The 19356-nt window shown below is 33.7% G+C and overlaps 1 protein-coding gene and 1 long non-coding RNA gene across 3 annotated transcripts; both read left to right on the top strand.

The window, feature by feature from the left end:
- The first annotated feature begins 10433 nt into the window (after window positions 1-10433).
- On the top strand, window positions 10434-13428 carry LOC114412538. Its single transcript, XR_003666769.1, has 2 exons — window positions 10434-10612; window positions 12888-13428. It is a non-coding gene; the product is annotated as an uncharacterized LOC114412538 (long non-coding RNA).
- Window positions 13429-14705: 1277 nt separating this feature from the next.
- LOC114412537 lies at window positions 14706-18619 on the top strand. Of its 2 annotated transcripts, none has more exons than XM_028376467.1 (7): window positions 14706-14852; window positions 15490-15622; window positions 16057-16133; window positions 16229-16307; window positions 16709-16814; window positions 17536-17600; window positions 18238-18619. In XM_028376467.1, the coding sequence occupies exons 1-6, from the start codon at window positions 14736-14738 to the stop codon at window positions 17597-17599; spliced, it is 576 nt and encodes a 191-aa protein (XP_028232268.1). In that variant the 5' UTR covers window positions 14706-14735; the 3' UTR covers window position 17600; window positions 18238-18619. The 2 variants fall into 2 exon arrangements, with proteins under 2 accessions (XP_028232268.1, XP_028232267.1); XM_028376466.1 differs by having other exon boundaries at window positions 16709-16818.
- The last annotated feature ends 737 nt before the right edge of the window (window positions 18620-19356 follow it).

Below are 19356 nucleotides of genomic sequence, written 5' to 3'. Positions count from 1 at the left end.
ATGAGACCTCATCCTATCTTCTTGGAAATCTCTTCGGGGACTCCCTCTGAGTGTATGTTTTGTTTGATTTAGTCACTTGACAATTTTGGAGTGACGGCAATGGAGTCGTTTGACATTTAATTAATCAACCGAAATATTGATCCTAGGGTTTGTCCCTTTCTTTTTTTTGTTTAAAACCTTCTATTATTCTGCACATCAAGGAAACATAATGATGCAATCCTACCCTCCAAGGGTATTGGATAGAAGACTCCAAGAGGATTAGGCTAGAGCTGCTAAAGAAGGCCCTGGGGTTCTCATGAACCTAAGGGTAGATTTTTTGAGCCCATGGGCCAAGGTTGGGTCCACTCTTCTTTATAAATATTAGAATAGGTTTTTCCTTCTTTTTGGGCTTGTATTTTGGCCATTCTAGTAATATAAGATTTTAGCCTTGTATTTCAAGGCATTTTGAGTAGTCTTTGTAGTAGGGATTTTTTTGTATTTTCATGTATTTTGGCATGGGGTTGAGCTTAGCTATTATAGGGGGTGTGTAGCTAAGATCTAGCTTCTCATCTTAAAGAGGTGAGTTTAGTTATTAGAGAGGTGTGTGTAGCTAAGCTCTAGCTTCTTTAAGAATCTTCTCAAGGAGTTGAGCTTAGTTATTAGAGGGGTGTGTGTAGCTAAGCTCTAGCTTCTCCAGTGGCTTGATGGAAGCTTGCTTGTGGAGCTTCTATGGAGGATGGATCTTTGAGCTTCAATGAGGTCCTTCAATGGTGATTTTCCACCATGGAGATGCAGCGGAAGGCAAAGGAGAAGAGGAGAGGGGAGGCACCATCCACTAGGGAATAAACCATGGAAGAAGGAGTTTCACCACCAAGAATGTGCCTTGGATAAGAAGCTTGAAGAGGATGCTTTAATGGAGGAAAAGAAAGAAAGAGAGAAAGAGAGAGGGAGAGCATGAAATTAAAGGAAGAAAAGAGGAAGAGAAGTTGAACTTTGAAGTTTGTCTCATAAGACTCTCATTCATCAAAGTTACAACAAGTGTTACACATGCTTCTATTTATAGACTAGGTAGCTTCCTTGAGAAGCTTTCTTGAGAAAACTTCCTTGAGAAGCTTCTTTGAGAAAACTTCCTTGAGAAGCTTCTTTGAGAAAACTTCCTTGAGAAGCTAGAGCTTAGCTACACGCACCCCTCTAATAACTAAGCTCACCTCCTTGAGAAGCTTCCTTGAGAAGATTCTTAAAGAAGCTAGAGCTTAGCAACACACACCTCTCTAATAACTAAACTCACCTCTTTAAGATAAGAAGCTAGAGCTTAGCTACACACCCCTTATAATAGCTAAGCTCACCCCCATGCCAAAATGCATGAAAATACAAAAAAAGTCCCTACTACAAAGACTACTCAAAATACCCTGAAATACAAGGCTAAAATCCTATATTACTAGAATGGCCAAAATACAAGCCCAAAAAGAAGGAAAAAACTATTCTAATATTTACAAAGAAGAGTGGACCCAACCTTGGCCCATGGGCTCAAAAAATCTACCCTTAGGTTCTTGTGAACCCTAGGGCCTTCTTTAGCAGCTCTAGCCCAATCCTCTTGGAGTCTTCTATCCAATACCTTTGGGGGGTATGATTGCATTATCCCTTCCACCTTGGAAAGGATTTGACCTCAAATCCCGAGGTTCTTCATACTTTGGGCTCCTTCCCTCGACACCTATAAAAAGAATAAAAACATATGTATTAGTGGTGTTGGATATGTTAGAGTAGGGTAAGGTCTGAAAACCCTTTTCATGGACATCTTCCCATGAGGGAACATGGTTCCTCACCAACTCAATGAGTGGTGCTACAAGTATAGAAAAATATGGGACAAACCTTTTGCAAAAGTTTGTTAAGTCATGGCAGCCCCAGATTTCCCTTATACTTGGTGGAGTGGGCCAATCAGGAATGTCCTTTATTCTCTTAGGGTCCATGGGAACCCCTTGATCACTATTTAAAAAATTAAGGAAAGTAATGCAATAAAACGTACCTTTTTGTAAATCATGAAGATTTTGATGATATCAAGAAGAATTTGCTTGAGAAAGAGGGAGATGTAAATCATGCAAGCTTTGATGGTGTCGAGAAGAAATCACATGTTTGTCATCATCAAAAAGGGGGAGAATGTGAATGTATGTATACATGATTTTGATGATGTCAAAGAAGAATCTAACAAGGCTACTTCAAATGATAAGCATTTGCTTCAAGAATAATTCAAGATTGCTTCAACAAACAAAGCCTTGTTTCAAGATTCACTAAAGACCAAGCCTTGCCTTAAAACAAAGTGCTTTCAAGACATGCAAGGCTCTGGTAATCGATTACCAGGAAGTGTAATCGATTACCAGAAGACAGGGTTGAGAAATAGCTGTTGAAAAAGGTTTTGAATTTGAATTTTCAACATGTAATCGATTACCATATGTCTGTAATCGATTACCAGCAACGAAACTTTGGAAATTCAAATTCAAAAGTCATAACCCTTCAAATTATAACTGTGTAATCGATTACACAAACATTGTAATCGATTACCAGTGGAAAGTTTTCAGAAAATCTGCCAACAGTCACATCTTTTCATTAGATTTGTGAATGGTCATCAAAGGCCTATAAATAGGTGACTTGGGCACGAATTTTAGAAATAGAGTTTTGCTTGGCAAAAGTGTCTTATCCTCTCAAAAGACAATGAGAGAGATTCCAAAAGAACTTCATTATCAAATGCTCTCTCAAAAGAAATCCTTGGCCAAACACTTGCAAAATCTATAAGGATTCCTACATGATCTTTATTGTAATATTCTTCTCTTGAAGAGAGAATTCTTCTTCCATTCTTCTTATTCAATGAGATTGGTTAAGAGACTGTGAGTCTCTTGTTGTAAAGGATTCCTGAACACAAGGGATGGGTTGTCCCTGTGTGGTTCAGACTTTGTAATGGATTTTACAAAGATAGTGGAAATCTCAAGTGGGTTGCTTGAGTACTGGATGTAGGCACGGGTTGTGGCCGAACCAGTATAAAACTGTGTTTGCATTCTCTCTTCCCTTATCTTGTTTATGTTATTGCAATCAATTTTGCCTTGCATGTTTATAGAACATTATTAAATTGATTGTTGTTGCTTCTTCTGCATTCTAAGCCTATCCCTCTTAAGATTATTGAGGCCACAAGGTCCAAGACTTTTTCTGTATTTTCATGTTGATTATTCCTACAAAAAAATACGACAAACCTAAGGTGTCTCATATCAGCACCTAGGTTTGTATTAAAACCAAAAATAAGAACAAACCTACCTAATAAGTTCCTATGTACATGAACCATGAAGATGTTGGGTGCATGACTAATTTTTCAAAAAAGGGTTGCAACACTCAAAACATTCATCATATCACTTATTTTAGGGATTTGATGCCTATTAATACCTATTTTGGGCACCAACAAAGCACAAAGATTTAAGCTCTTACAAACTAAACCCTCATCCAATAACTCCTTTACTTGAGGAATAACCTCAAGCCCAAGAGGTGTGGCAGTGCTAACAAGTGTCTTTTTACAAAGGAGAAGATGTGGAGGTTGTCTAAGAGGGGAAGTTTCTTTAATATTTGTCTTTATTTCAAAATGACTTTCTTTCTTAACTAACCTCTTGGAGGAGACACTTACCTCCTTACACTCTATGGAAGCAATGTCTTCCAAGGTTATTTTGATGATGCCAAAGAATCAAGAGTTAAGAAAATTCCAAAGATTCAAGAATCAAGTTTCAAGAATCAAGTTTCAAGAATCAAGATTCAAGAACAATCAAGATCAAGATTCAAGACTCAAGATTCAAGAATCAAGAGAAGACTCAATTAAGATAAGTATTAAAAAAAAAATTTCCAAAGCATTGAGTAACACAAGAAGTTTTCATAAAATCATTACCAAAGAGTTTTACTCTCTGGTAATCGATTAACAGAAGGTAGTAATCGATTACCAGTGTTTTAAAACGTTAAGATTTCAAATTTCAGGAGTTATAACTTATGTTTAAACAGTTTTAAATCATTTTAAACTTGTGTAATCGATTACACAATACTTGTAATCAATTACCAGAGCTTCTAAATGTTTTAATTTTCAAAATTCAAAATGAAGAGTCACATCTGTTGATGTGTAATCGATTACCAATGACTAATTTCGAAAAATATATTTCCAAAAGTCACAATTCTTCAAGTGACTTGTTTCTGAAGATTTTTTCAAAAGTCACAACTTTTTTAAGTGACTAGTTTTAAAGAAATTTCCAAGAGTCACAAACTTTGACTTGAGTCATCAAAAGATTATAAATATGTGACCATGGCAATGATTCTTTGAATCATCCTTCAACATCTTTATAATCATCAATCATCTATAATCTATCTTTCAATCGTTTTTCATCATCATCTCTCAACATCTTTCAATCAATCTTTCAATATCTTTCTAAAGAATTTTTCTGATTCATTTCTCTTCATCTTTTAAAAAAGTTTTTGTTCAACACTTTCTCTTCCAAGAAAAGTTTTTTGATCAAAAGCTTGTGATATTCATATTTTTCATTCTCTTCTCCCTTTGCCAAAAGAACAGAAGGACTAACCGCCTGAATTCTTTTGTGTCTCTCTTCTCCCTTACAAAAGATTCAAAGGACTAACCGCCTGAGAATTCTTTTGACTCTTCCCTTCCCCTTAAGCAAAAGATTTCAAAGGACTAATCGCCTGAGATATCTTTTGTTTCCCCTTTACAAAGATTCAAAGGACTAACCGCCTGAGAATTCTTTGTCCCAACACATTGGAGGGTACATCCTTTGTGGTAGAAGTAGAGGGTACATCTACTTGGGGATTGTTATACTTAGAACAAGAGAGAGTACATCTCTTGTGGATCAGTTCAAGTGGAGGGTACATCCACTTGGTTTTTCAAAGAGAACAAGGGAGGGTACATCCCTTGTGGATCTTTGGCTTGTAAAGGATTTTACAAGGTTGAAAGAAATCTCAAGAACCGTAAGTTTTTTGGGGACTAGATGTAGGCACGGTTTGTGGCCGAACCAGTATAAATCTTGTGTTTGTCTTCTTCTTCCCTACACTCTTTAATTTCCGCTGTGTACTTTTAATTATCGCTTTTACTTTTGGTTAAGTTTCTATTTCTGTTCTTTACTTTCTTAACTTTGTAGTAAAAGCCTAATTGAACCTTGTAACATTAAGAAGGATAGAATTTTAATTAGTCAAAACACGTTCATAATTAATTCAACCCCTCTTTCTTAATTATTCCGAGGCCACATGATCCAACACATTTCTCCTTAACCATTAAAGGTTGTCCTTCTTGGGGGTAAATTTCTTCACTAGATTCTTCCCTTTTTGCTTCTTCACTTTCACTAGAGGAAGGTGAAGTAGTAGCCTCATCTTGACTACTATAAATGTCTTGGCCCCTCATAATCATGGTTTTCTTGGTGGGGCATTGAGAAGTAATATGCCCTCTTTCAAGACATTTAAAGCACTTTATGGAGCTAGTCTTCTCTTGCATACTAGCCTTAAGGGGTTACTTTTCTATTGTCTTCCCCTTATCATCTTTGGGCTTAGAAGGTGTCACCCCTAAGATGCCTTGACCTTGTTCTTTCTTTGGATAAGAGTGAGAGCCATAAGATTTTGAAGTAGACTTCCTTTTAAGTTGTTACTCTATCCTTATTTCCCAATCTAAGTTAGCCTCTACATTGTCCTTCCCATGGAAGTATGGGAGGTTAATGTTAGCCTCTTAAGGCTTTTTTTCCTTTTCTCTCCAATAGGAGTGAGGTCTAAGATGTGCCCTATGCCTTCCTTCATAATAGTCACGAAGTTCTTTACTTAGGCTCTTGCAAGAGTTATGACTACTATAAGAGACATGTTTTTATTTTCTTAACTTTTTTAGTATTTTCCTTCTTTCTCCTTCCCTTATTTTCTCTTTTTCATCTTGACTTATTTCATCCACTCTTTTTTTCCTTTTTCTTTTCTCTCTTGTTTTTCTTTCCACAACTTAAGGGATCTCAACTCATCTAATATCTTATACAAGGGGTCCTTAGGAGTAGAACCCTCACCATTAACACTAGATGAAGAATGAAGACTCATGTTGGTTTCTAAGTTGTGGTTCTTTCTTGTTGGGGGTTTGAAAACAAAAGGTAAAAGAAACTATGGTTGAAACTAGCCAAAATAAACACTAAAAGAGGTGTGAAAGATAAGGCAAAAACTAATTGGTAAAAGGTAAACTATCTAGGCGGTTTGACAATGGAAGGTAAAGGAAATAAGCTATGAAAGTAAGCAAGAAATGTAAACTAGGCGAATCCTAAAAGTGTTTGGATGACCACATTTAAGGTTCCCAACAAAACACTCACAATCCTAAGGGAAAATTGCCTAAAATTATTACACACAAATGGAAGTAGGGTGACCTATTGGAGGCTCCCAACTTACTTCCAATGAAAGGCCTTTTTGTTACAAAATTTGAAAGCAATGAAAGTAAGTAAATTGTCAATTTTAAAATTACAAAAAGGTCCTCAAGTTTTGGTGGTTGTTCTCTATTTGGTGATTCACTCAAATTAGAGTGCTTCTTAGTCCAATAGCTCTTAAGGTGGTTGGCCCCTTGCTTCTTGACTCAAATTCTTCAAGGGATGGTACCAATCCTCCTTTCCAATTCCCTATATGGCAACTCACAAACAAGGAAACAAAGAGGCAAGCAATAACCAAAGACAAAAAAAATGAAATGAAAGCTAAACCAATGGAGTTTTAACAAGATAATTTTTCAAGGATTATTCAACAATTAAAGCAATGAAAAGGACATAGAAGCAAGCTAGGACTCAAAGAGAAACTTAGAATGGCTCTAGAGTAGAGTAAAAAAAAACTGGAAAAAAAAGACTCAACAAACCTCTAGCTTTGGCACTTTTTTTCACACTAATTTTCAATAGAAATTTAGTAACTAAGATTGGTATAAAATAGGCACCAATTATAGAATAAATTTTGAGCCAAAACAACAAGCACACTTCCCTTTCACTTTTTTTCCTGGATACTGATTTTTCTGCAAACTTGTGTGATTTTTATTATTTTTTACTTTTATCCAAATCACTTGGTTCTTTTTTTATAATTTTTTCCATATGTGTAGAAAATTCAGTAAAACTTTCAGCTCAAAATTCTAAGTAACCAATTCTTAGTAATTTTTACAAGTTTGTATGTCCAAACTGCCAGCACCAGCAATTTCAGACTTCGAATTATTTTTTTAGCATGGAATATTGATTGCCTTGGGCTTACTTTCAACCTTCCTATGTATGTTTAACTCAATAGGCTTGTTTACCACAGTTTTAGGAGTTCAATATTCACTTAGAATCAAAATTTCAGCCAGCAATTCATTCACCAAAACTCAAATTCACAATAGACACAATCATAAGGAAACCTAAAAGTTCAAGAAAAGGATCACAATCAAAAACTCTCTAAGAATTTTGCATGAGCATGTTAAGGACTAATTAACAGCAAAGATTTGACTCAAATCAAATAATAGGCTAAAATAATTTCATACACTCATGAACAAATGAGTTAGACAAAGAAACAAGAAAAATAAAATTCAGTGCAACATAAGAAATCTTATGTGACAAGTTTCATGACTAGACATGACTTCTATGACAAAACTACAATACGTGAACAAGTCACTCTAGATTTTTGAGGTTTTATTATACTTTAATGTTTTTGTAAGAATTTTATGGTTTAGGTTTTAGCCACAAAAAATAACAAGACAACTCAAAGGAACCTAAACTCAACACAATTCATGGTTCAAGAACAAGAACAAGAAATTTGAACCATAGAAAATCAAATCTAGTTTCTATAGCAAGCTTAATCAGTGGAAACTCTAAAGAATCATGTTAAAAACATTTAGCACAAGACATGTGAGGAGATACATGGAGAAAAATGAAGAAACAACAATGGAAGAGAAGGTAAAGCAAAAAATTAATGGAGGTTTAAGGAGCACCTACTTGAAGCTCTTGTGCTCTGATACCACTTGATGGAAGCTTGCTTGTGGAGCTTCTATGGAGGATGGATCTTTGAGTTTCAATGAGGTCCTTCAACGGTGATTTTTCACCATGGAGATGCAACGGAAGGCAAAGGAGAAGAGAAGAGGGGAGGTACCATCCACTAGGGAATAAGCCATGGAAGAAGGAGCTTCACCACCAAGAATGTGCCTTGGATAAGAAGCTTGAAGAGGATGCTTTAATGGAGGAAAAGAAAAAGAGAGGGGGGAGCACGAAATTGAAGGAAGAAAAGAGGAAGAGAAGTTGAACTTTGAAGTTTGTCTCATAAAACTCTCATTCATCAAAGTTACAACAAGTGTTACACATGCTTCTATTTATAGACTAGGTAGCTTCCTTGAGAATTTTTCTTGAGAAAACTTCCTTGAGAAGCTTCTTTGAGAAAACTTCCTTGAGAAGCTAGAGCTTAGCTACACACACCCCTCTAATAACTAAGCTCATCTCCTTGAGAAGATTCCTAAAGAAGCTAGAGCTTAGCTACACGCACCTCTCTAATAACTAAGCTTACCTCTTTAAGATGAGAAGCTAGAGCTTAGCTACACACCTCTTATAATAGCTAAGCTCACCCCATGCCAAAATACATGAAAATACAAAAATGTCCCTACTACAAAGACTACTCAAAATGCCCTGAAATACAAGGCTAAAATCCTATATTACTAGAATGGCCAAAATACAAGCCCAAAAAAAAGGAAAAACCTATTCTAATATTTACAAAGAAGAGTGGATCTAACCTTGGCCCATGTGCTCAAAAAATCTACCCTTAGGTTCATGAGAACCTTAGGGCCTTCTTTAACAGCTCTAGTCCAATCCTCTTGGAGTCTTCTATCCAATACCCTTGGGGAATAGGATTGCATCACATAAGGCTTTGGGATCGATCGTGCGCCCCATTGAAGGATGGCAATGGATTGTCACACTTTGGTATGTGACCAAGTGAAAATTTCCTAATTTAAGGTCATAGAGTGATGTCAAGGGTCTCTCACAAAAGAATTTATATAACATGGGCTAATCACGAAAGAATTTATATAACGAAGCTATCCTTGGATTCGAAAGGAATCCCAAAGAGTTTGCATGAGAGACTAACATCAGATATACCCTACTATCACAATTGTCTTTGGGCATCTTCCACGAGCTCCTGGTCAAATGAGTTTTCTTCTCAAATGCGCAAGTGCGAACCTCAAGGGTTATAAATATATATATATATATATATATATATATATATATATATATATATATATATATATATATATATATGAAGAGAAATCAAATTACACTGGTATAATTTTGACAACGATTACAAAACTCACAGTTTGATTGAAAGTTCCTTTCACATAGATCACATATGCAAAATTTCATATTAATCCAAAATCATTTGCTACTTTGTTCGTACAGATTAAAACCAACGTAATATAAATATTTCAAAATATACTAAAATATGAATCTTTTGATTATTTTCTTGTTCTTGTTTAATTTTGAGACATAATTTGACAAAATGATCTTGTTAAATATGTAGATATAATTCAACAGTTGGATCAATAAAAATCAAACTCTATATCAAGTTATAAAAATGGTGTAGTAGTTGTTGTCAAAGTTACGCCCTGATATAATTTGATTCATCATATATATATATATATATATATATATGACTAAATGACTTATTGAGTTTTTTATCTTATTTTTTTGTTCATTTTGTTTCTTTAATCTATTTAAAATTGATTTTATTAATCATTTAAAAATGAACATTTTGTTCACTTTTTTCCCTTTCCCTCCCACTTCATTTTTTAAAAAAATTCATTATTAAATAATTAACGACGTCAATTTTAAATGGATCGAAAGACTAAATCGAACTAAAAAAAAAAAAATAAAGGAATAATTCTGCTTTTTCAAAGATAAATAATCAAATAGGTTATTTGGCCTATGTGTGTGTATACGTTCACTAACCATTCTTACATGACATTGACATTCAAACTCGCATCCTTGTGGTATACAAATCTCTCTAAAAGGGACTATCTTCATAGTAAAGAAGTTATCCTTTCTTATATCATCAGATTGACATCAGAATCGCTAAACGTCCAACTTGTGGTACGGGCTTTATGTGGCATGTTTCCGAGCTAGATTGCAAAACCGAAAGCCGGGGGGAGGGGTTTGTTTAACATCCTTAGATAATGGATTTGTCATTTGTTAATGATTATTTATAATTATTATAAAGGAAATAATCTCATATTGTGTTATATCTTTTTTTAATACTTTTTTACCTTCAATTATTATAAATCACTACAACATTTTATTTTAACTTCTAACAATAGTTATATCTTTCAAAACAAGTTATACTTAACTATCTAGATAGATAGCTTCTAAATAAAATGCCCTTTTTTCATTTTATAGTAAAAACTGAAATGGTGATTTTGGGATAAATTAAGACATTCAAGTTTGTGACAAAACCCGAAAAACGCGTAATTGTCCCTTAAATTGCATATCCCGAATCCTAATCGCATGCGATCCATTCTTACAAACAAAGCCGTAGTTTAGTTGGAAAGGGTCTTTTTCTTTCCTACTTGGAAGGTTTCTTCTTCGTATTTCTCGTAAAACTCTCAACCTCAAAGGTACGAATACGTTTATGTCCCCACCTGATAAATTCGTCTTTCAAACTCTCTTCGCACTCCAAATTGTTGTTGTTATGGATTCCTTTGTTGTTGGTTGCTCATAGATTCTTTTCTTCTCGTTTTCTTCATCACGCTTCCTCTGCAATTGGGGATTTTTTTATATAAAAAACATTTTTTTTTGTGATTGGCGATGAACGAATTGGAAAAACCATTTGCATGGATGCGAAATGAACATTTGTTGTTGATTTCTTACTTTGAATTCGGGGGTTTATGAACCGTTGCAGAAATCGAATGCAACCTGTCTGGTTGGTTCGGTTTCAGGGTGATGATGGTTCAATTTAAGAGCTGAAAATTGTTTTTGATGATTTGTCTTGACAATTTGAAAGTATAACTTATGTTATTTCGAGATTTGCTTTGATAAGAATAATTTGATAATCAAAGTTTAATTTGATGATGTGGATATTACTTCCCAGCCTTTTTATTAACAAAAATAGATATATGGTGCTAGGTGTATGAAGAGTAAAAAGGATTTATTGTTCATGTTGTTTTGTTTTTGCATGTTTCATTGTTTCACATCACAAGCTGTCAATCTGACAGGAAATATCTTCTTGATTTGTGATGTGATTGAATCATTCTTTCACCTCAAATGGTTTTTTGGTTAAGAAAAACTTATATGTCAACGATTTCAATGTAAATGAAAATATAAAAAATCATGTGCCTCTAAAAATAACCTCGTATAAATACATCAACCCGACTTATTTTTGTGTATATATATATATATATATATATATATATATATATATATATATATATATATTAATTTAAGGAAATTAAATGGGATACATGATTAAATATTGATCACTATTTACTAATTGTCAGTGGTATCTGTGGCCTCACAAAAACAAAGGTACCAAAGGAAACTTGCAATAATTCTAAATATTAAGGTAGTATTACAATACATGTTGGAATCTGTTCTTGCACGGGTGAATTTGAAGAAGAAGCTGAGAGCTGTTAGATATGGTTGTAATTGGAAGAATATCTTATTTCTTTAGCTTCTTTTTCTGTCTCTCTTTTTTGGTAGTAAAACATAATTGGGTAGTGTTTGACTCTTGGATTTTAGAGCCTATTTGATTCAAGAAGACTGGTGGCAAGAAAGGTTACCCTTAAATAGAGAAATAAATATACTCTAGTAAAAAGGAAATTCATCTTTATGTCATGGATTGAGGCTAGGCAAAAGGTGAAAAAGACCTGATTGAAGGAATAGAAGTAAAAAGGAGATTCATCTTTATGTCATGAATTGGGACTAGGCAAAAAGTGAAAAAGACCTGATTGAAGAATAGTAGAAGCAAAATGTTAGTGCCTTAGTGAATCTGTGTAGTGGGATAAGATATTCTAATTTGGTTTGGAGATGCATACTTTACTGTTATGAGATTTCTAAAAATGAGAAATAGAAGGAACAGGACATTTTTTACTGAACCATGTTTGATCTGAGATGTTGTTGACAGTTAGATAAGAATACATGCATTTTTGTGCCTGGTTGAAAGTCATGATCCGAGTACTGTCTGTAGCATTCAATAGATTAATTAGATTAGGAAAAAGAAAGGGCCGATACGATGTTCATTACTGAAGGTGAAGGGGTTAATCTCTTACTGGTGAAATCATTACAACTACTTTTGAAATGCTGGATTTATAAAACATGTTTCTCTCTTAATTTTTCCTGCACAGCTAGTTGCTTTTGACTCTTTTGGTCTTCTGAAAATATTTTAAAGTAAAGGCACATATGGAAGTAGCCAGCCATATGCTATTCAACATTTTTAATATTTTTGAATTTTTGTTAATTTTATTGTGATATCACTTAGTGACCTCACACCTTTGAGCCTGCTTGTGATACTGATCATGTTTGACAGCTTCAGTTCTCTTCAGTGCTCATTGATGTTTTACTTTGCTAAGCTAATGAAACTCCTTTACTATGTGAAGGCATTTACAGACCTATGCATGGTAGTAGTAATGCTGTGGAAGAAGTTAACTACATGCTAATAGGTGTTTGTATTTTAAATGTAATTGTAAAATCTGGACAGTAGACCTGGTCTGGCGGCTGGTTTGAGGTCAACTAACCAACCAGGTTGAATGGGTTGATCGAGTTTGACTGAAAACTGATCAGCATGTCTAACCAGCCCAGTCAAGGATCCAGTTCACCTTTTTTCACAACATAAATTTAAAATATCTGATCCCTTGGATTTGGATGATCTCAGAGAATTTTGGTTTTGAATTGTAGGAAAAAAGAAAAGGCATTTAGTTATATGGATAACAAATCACCAAGCAAGGAGTCCAAGGAGGAGACACGTGAGTCGCTTATCGCTATCTCTAACTCTTTACCTGATAAAACTCTGGAATCAAAGTCTGCCTTGGAGAGCAAGAAATCAGATGGGGTTGCGATGCAAAACCGTGATCAAGATGACAAGTTTAGGTCTGAACTGATTTCAATTTCTTATGCTGAATCCCCTGATGAAAAAATTTGATCAGTTTCAATGGTAAACTAGTTCATGTGTAACTCCTGGATTATCGTTTGGTTGATCTTTCTCTATGTCAATGTTGTGACTTGACTGTTTATATACTGTCTCAGCTATCGTGCAACTCTATGTAAATACTTTCACCGGCTACATGCTTGGGTCATATGTTGTAACGACCGTGACAACTGACAAGTGTGTTGTCTAAGTACTATGTTAATTCATGTGAGATACTTGAAAGTTCAAAGCGTAGTACATTTTCATATGTTAAATAACGCAGTGTTTTGGCCTCCTCTTTACTGTTATTAAATTTGTCATCCTCCTTTTCAAGCGAAGAAGCTCCATTTTTTTATGCCCTACCCCTATGAATAACTTTTTTTCTACTGCAGATTATGTGCATGTTATTTGGATTAAAGTTGAGAAAGTCCAAAAGTAATTTTAGTTTGGAAGCAATATTGTTTTTCCTTCATTTATGGTTTGTTTGGAATGACGGTGCGGTCACACAAAATCGAGGTTAAAATCACAATGTCTTGGAGTAATTCTTTGTTGCTTCTAAAAAATCATGTTTTTTTTTTGTGAATTTTTGGATCCACTATGATTTTGGTGGCATCTAAACATACATGATATATTAGAATTCATTAGTGTGCATTGAAATTTACAAGATGTTTTTTACTGTAAAACGAAGAAAGAAAGTTAACAAGAAAAAAAATTGTTTATCCACTAACTTCTGCCTAATAATAAGGTTGACACATATACAAAAAAAATTAAATTTGATTCTCACTGTAATTATTGTAAAAGAAAATGAGAAGAAAACATGTTTATAGAAATACTAAAAATTTATTCATAAAAATAAATCATCAAATTTATCGTTTGAAATTATATTTTGATGTTACTTTAATTATAGAATTAACAAAACTAAAAAAAGTCTCTCAATTAAACGCAAACACACATTATAGTCATCACTTCCAAAAAATGCATGTAATGTTTGACTTAAGTGTTAGAGTAATAAAGAAGTATAATTTTGAATTTTCCCAAGCTAAGTCTTGTCTAAACCTTGCAAAATCTTAATGACATAATGATTTTTAAATCCTCCTAACTTTTACCCAATTGTAATAATTATTGTTAAGAAGAATTGCATCTGACAATTTCACCTAGAATTTAATGTGTTACTCTTACGGCACGCCCTCTTATAATTTTCAAGGTTCTAGACCAAGTAGGAAGAGCAACTTTTAATTTATTATGAAACCCACACAATGAATTCAACAAGATTTTATTAATTACTAATATTTGCCTATATGAAAAATATGACTTAAGTAATAATAGTAATGTATATTTTAAAGTCTAAAATAACATTTAATGCTTTTTTTTAAAAAATATATTTATAATCCAAGTATTTTTTTTATAAATTTTATTAAATCTAAGAAGTAAATTGGCAACGGTTCATAATTTCATAAATTAAATTGGTCATTTTAAAAAAAATGATCAAATAAGATTTATTTACCCCTTTTAATCTATTTTTAAAAAAATAGGTCTTAATTACTTTTAATGGAATTAATTGAATTAGATTTAAAAATACTTCATTTTTAATTAATTGGTATTGATCGTGTCTGAGTCGTATGTCGTTTGAGTCGGGGATGGTCATGGAGGAACACGACTCGGAGAAGGTGGAGATCGTCCTCAAAACCATTGGTCCTGCACGACCCTCTCGCCTCCTCGTTCCTTCTTCTATCAAGGTTTCTCCTTTTCCCTTCAATTCCCAATTTCTAGGGGTTTTTTCTTCTTCTTTTTTAATTTTTAATTTTCGATTCCAGCATCCCAATACACACGATTTCAATTGACAATTTTTCTCCCCTCTTTTCTGGGGCTTTGGCAAATGAAAAATTAAAAAAGCATCCCAAGTTAGTGAGAGAATGAATACCATTTCACAGATGACAAAATTTTCACTTGACAATGATACTTAGTTAGGGTTAGTTGCAATTGGATCATTGATTGTGGGTTTTATGATATCTATATTTGTGCATGTGACAACATGAATCATGCCATTGGAATTTGTTTCTGCATCAGTGTGTTTAATTAAAGCTTCACAAACTAGAAAGCCTCAGCCAAAGTGTGCCTTCATAGCTCAAATTGCCAACAATTTTACTTTAAATTCGTTAGTGTTATGTTTTTCTGAAAACTATGTTATTTGGGAAGGGGGAAATTGAAGCTACCAAGTACCAAGCCATGTTTATTTTGGCCTTAATTTTCTTTTGGCAAGAATGGTGATGGTTCATTTTGATTTATTTTAAATTAGTTAGTTTGATGATCCATCTTGTTAATACTGTATTACATCTTTTTTGTCACTTTTGTTTCTTCTAAATCCGCATATAGGTGTGTGATTTGAGGAGATTAATTGCTAGGAATGAAAATTTGCAAATTTACAACTTGAGTCTTATTTTACGCGGAAGTGCACTGTATGACACGAAAAATGGAGATGATGTATACATACAACTCAATGATGGAGGTATAGTTATAGTCTTGATTTTTTTATTTGACCAATGCACTATATTATCATTTTTTTTAAACAAAGAAAGAAGAATCACCTATGTCATTTCCACCTCAAAGTTGCAGCTGCCTCTGGTGTGTCCTTCTATAGTCTATACTATGGCACATTATTAGTATTCATTCTTTCAACTTGGATATTGGTCTTAATGAGTTTACCTTTCATAAACACTTTTCTTCCTTGTTCAGCATAAGTATAATTGTATAACCATCAGTTTAGATCATTCTCTCCATAAATTTATTCTTGGCCTTTTAAAAAATTAACATACTTGATTACTTGTTGATCATATTGATTACTTTTTTTTTCTGTTTGGGGCAATAGTATTTTACAATTTTTTATGCATGGGATGTTAACTTTTCTTACAAAGATGTGATTAATTGCTATTTATTTACTAGATTGCTTGATTGTTGCTGTCAAACCAATGCCACCAGTGAAAGATGGATATGACAATGATGATGAGGATGAAGATCTGGTAAAATCAATTCATTAATGTCTAGCAAAGTGGCCTTAATGTCAATTTGGTACTCATTTGACTCAATGCTATCTCCTTGATTTCTGCTTCTGCAGAAGTTTCGGCTTCCTCACTCATCAAGTTGGTGGAAGAAGAGGCTGTACTCTTTTCTACATGATAATTTGAAGCTTCCAGGTAATAAGTTGCATAAATGGTATTTGTTTAGACACTAGTAAATTACTATTTTGATCCTTGAAATATGTATTCGTTAACTGTTGAATTCATAATGTTCAAATCACCGTTTGACTTTTTTTCTCGATGATATCATTTGAATATTCCTTTTTCAAAATCTTCTAGTTACTTCAATTTGGCCCTTAAAGCATCTTCAGTGTTTCTTTTGGAATATTATATGCATGACCATAATCTGCTTGCAAGGGGACAAAATAAAAACTGGAATCATTCAGTAAGTGTTGCATTCTTCCAGGAATCACTTTAGATGTGTGGATCTTTTATGGGCAATAATGATGATGATGATGATGATCATAGTTCCCTTTGAGATTAACAATCTTCTAAATATGCTCATCCCCCATTGACAGATATTCTTTTGATGGTAATTTTCACTCTGAGTCTGAAGGCATGGCTTCTCATAATTTTGTGGTTTATCCTGGCTCCTGTTGCCCATAGATGGGATCTCGGACCTTTGTATGTATGTCTCCTTTCTTCCTTTCTTTTTTTGGGCTTTTAGTCCACGAGTCTATCTGTTTTTTTGGGTCCAAGTCCACTATCCTATTCCTATCTATCTTCCCCATGTATAGCTGGGACTTGGGATGCTGGACTATAAAATTCAGTTAACAAATGACTGTAATTATTTCTGACTTTTTTTGGTCGACAAGTCAATTCAGCTAATAACACTCTGGCCTGGTCATTTGAACTTATCTTGAATTTGAAATTTCCCCCATGGAACGACTTTCGGAAAAAAAACAAACTATGCTGTCTTTTTGGAAAAAAACAATTATGAGCGTATATTTTTTGGCAAATTTCACTCCTTTCTTTTATAAATCGTATGGTTAGATATTCGTCTGATATGCTGAAAATGTTGAAGGGCGAACCCTGGCATAGCGGTAAAGTTGTGCCTTGGTGACTGGTTGGTCATGGGTTAGAATCCGGAAACAACGTCTTTGCATATGTAAGGATAAGGTTGTGTACAATAACCCTCCCCCATACCTTCGCATATCAAGGAACTTCCAGGCACTGTGGTATGCTAGTTTATGCTGCGAATGTCCCTGATCCATGGTCTCCCCAAACCCATAATTTTGATTTGACATTGTAGAGATTAAACTAAGATGTCTTACAAGGGTACTTTCTGGTCATTGTATACGATAGAATTTGCGTGTCTTTATCGTTTGTCACAACTTTCCTGCAGATACTTGCAACTGGCTTTTGTCTCATTCTTTTCAATCTTGGAAAGCGCCAAGCTGGTGACATAAGGTATGACTGGACATTATTTGTTGTAATACTACTATATTGTTCAAAATGTTGTACAATGTGAAAGCCAAATCTGAAAATTCAAGCAAGACTTGTTTATGTTAGTGACCTTCATTATTATCAAAAGCAGCAAAACAAAATGAAGTACAAAAGTTTGAGAATGAACTGTAAATATGGTAAAATCCTGGATTGAAAATTGAACATATCTAAGTAATAGTAAGTATATCAGGATGTTAAAGCCTTTTTTTTGTCCCTTAGGAAAAATCCTACTATAATGTGTAATATCTCAACCAGCTTCATGTGTTAACCTTCTCAGATTGCTCAATCCATGAGAATGATGTCATAGGCTTAGTAATCCAGTTTTCTATTTCGAAACATGGAAGTATTACTGCTTATTCTCAAATAGAAAGACAAAAAGGAGTATATTGATTATTGACAATTTGGCTAATGATATGTATTTCATGTCTCGTCTCTGACATCATTTACATGCTCAACTTTTCATGGTTACATGTATTCACAATATATTTACGGGAAGCATTCTGAATGCATGCATTTTTTACCAATTATTACTGATCGTGATTATCAAATTTAGTTGGAAACTATTTTGATATATTTTCTACTCTACAACAAAATCTTGCAGTGCATATTCCATCTTTAATGAAGACTTCAGAGAGCTTCCAGGGACGCTGAATGCAGATCGACTTGATAGAGATATAAGAGCAGGACAGTTTTGAGCCCTACTTCACTGCACTCTTTCCAATCATCCCAACACTACTGATGTCAAGTCACATGCTATATATCTGCACAATCACAAGGAGATAATTGACTAGCCAAAGAGTTAACAAGTACAGTGTCAATGAAAATGACAAGTTTTCTATGAGAAGCTATGCCCCCTTCTGTGTATATATCTCTGTACTAAGATGTATTGACATGATTGAGATGAACATATTTCATTGTGGATTACTCTGTCTATGTCTCTTGTACCGAGGTTCCTGTTTATGAATTTCAGAGTTTACACTTTCGGTGCAGCGGGAAGCTTTGGGCCATATATGCAGTGACTTGTCAGGAATCAAAACCTGACAGCCATTGTAATGTAGGTAGTAAATTTTTTCGTTAAATTATTATTTATAATTTCTTTTATTTATTATAATTTTTAACTGAAAAAGTATAAATTTTTTTAAAAAAAAGCTACTGATTTGAAAAAGTCATAGATTGATTTTATGTTAAAAGCCAGAAACATATAATACTCCCTGTCTCTAATTACTACAAATATTTAGTAATGTAGGTAGTATAAGATATAGTTGACTAATTTATGTCATGAAGAAAATTAGTTAATTTAGTTATTAGTATTTAATTTGTTCATAATTATAATATTTTTCAAATTGAACATTAATTTTATTGGAAACCTTTTTATCTTCTTAAATCTCCATAGGAGATAAAGAGATGAATTAAGATATTTTAGTCAAAATAATTAATGCATAGACAATTGAAATAAAGTTTTATAAAAGGAAATTTTTTTTAAACTAAGTCTTACAAATATGACCGAGGAGAGTATGCCACTTAGCTAGATAGTTCCTATAAACCTTAATGAATAACATTAGTGATTTTTGAGAGAAAGAATGTTACAAACACTCTTTGACAATTTCTTTTTATTACATCAGCTGTTATTAGATAAATTTTATGTTAGTTTCATTGAATTTGAAATTAGTTTAGGTTCAGTACTAAAGAGGTCTAACTCAATTGGTTGAATAATAGTATA

Source organism: Glycine soja, chromosome 5 (assembly GCF_004193775.1).
Source record: "Glycine soja cultivar W05 chromosome 5, ASM419377v2, whole genome shotgun sequence".
In the NCBI taxonomy this organism is placed as follows: domain Eukaryota; kingdom Viridiplantae; phylum Streptophyta; class Magnoliopsida; order Fabales; family Fabaceae; genus Glycine; species Glycine soja.
This window is presented reverse-complemented; position numbering and strand designations above follow the sequence as displayed.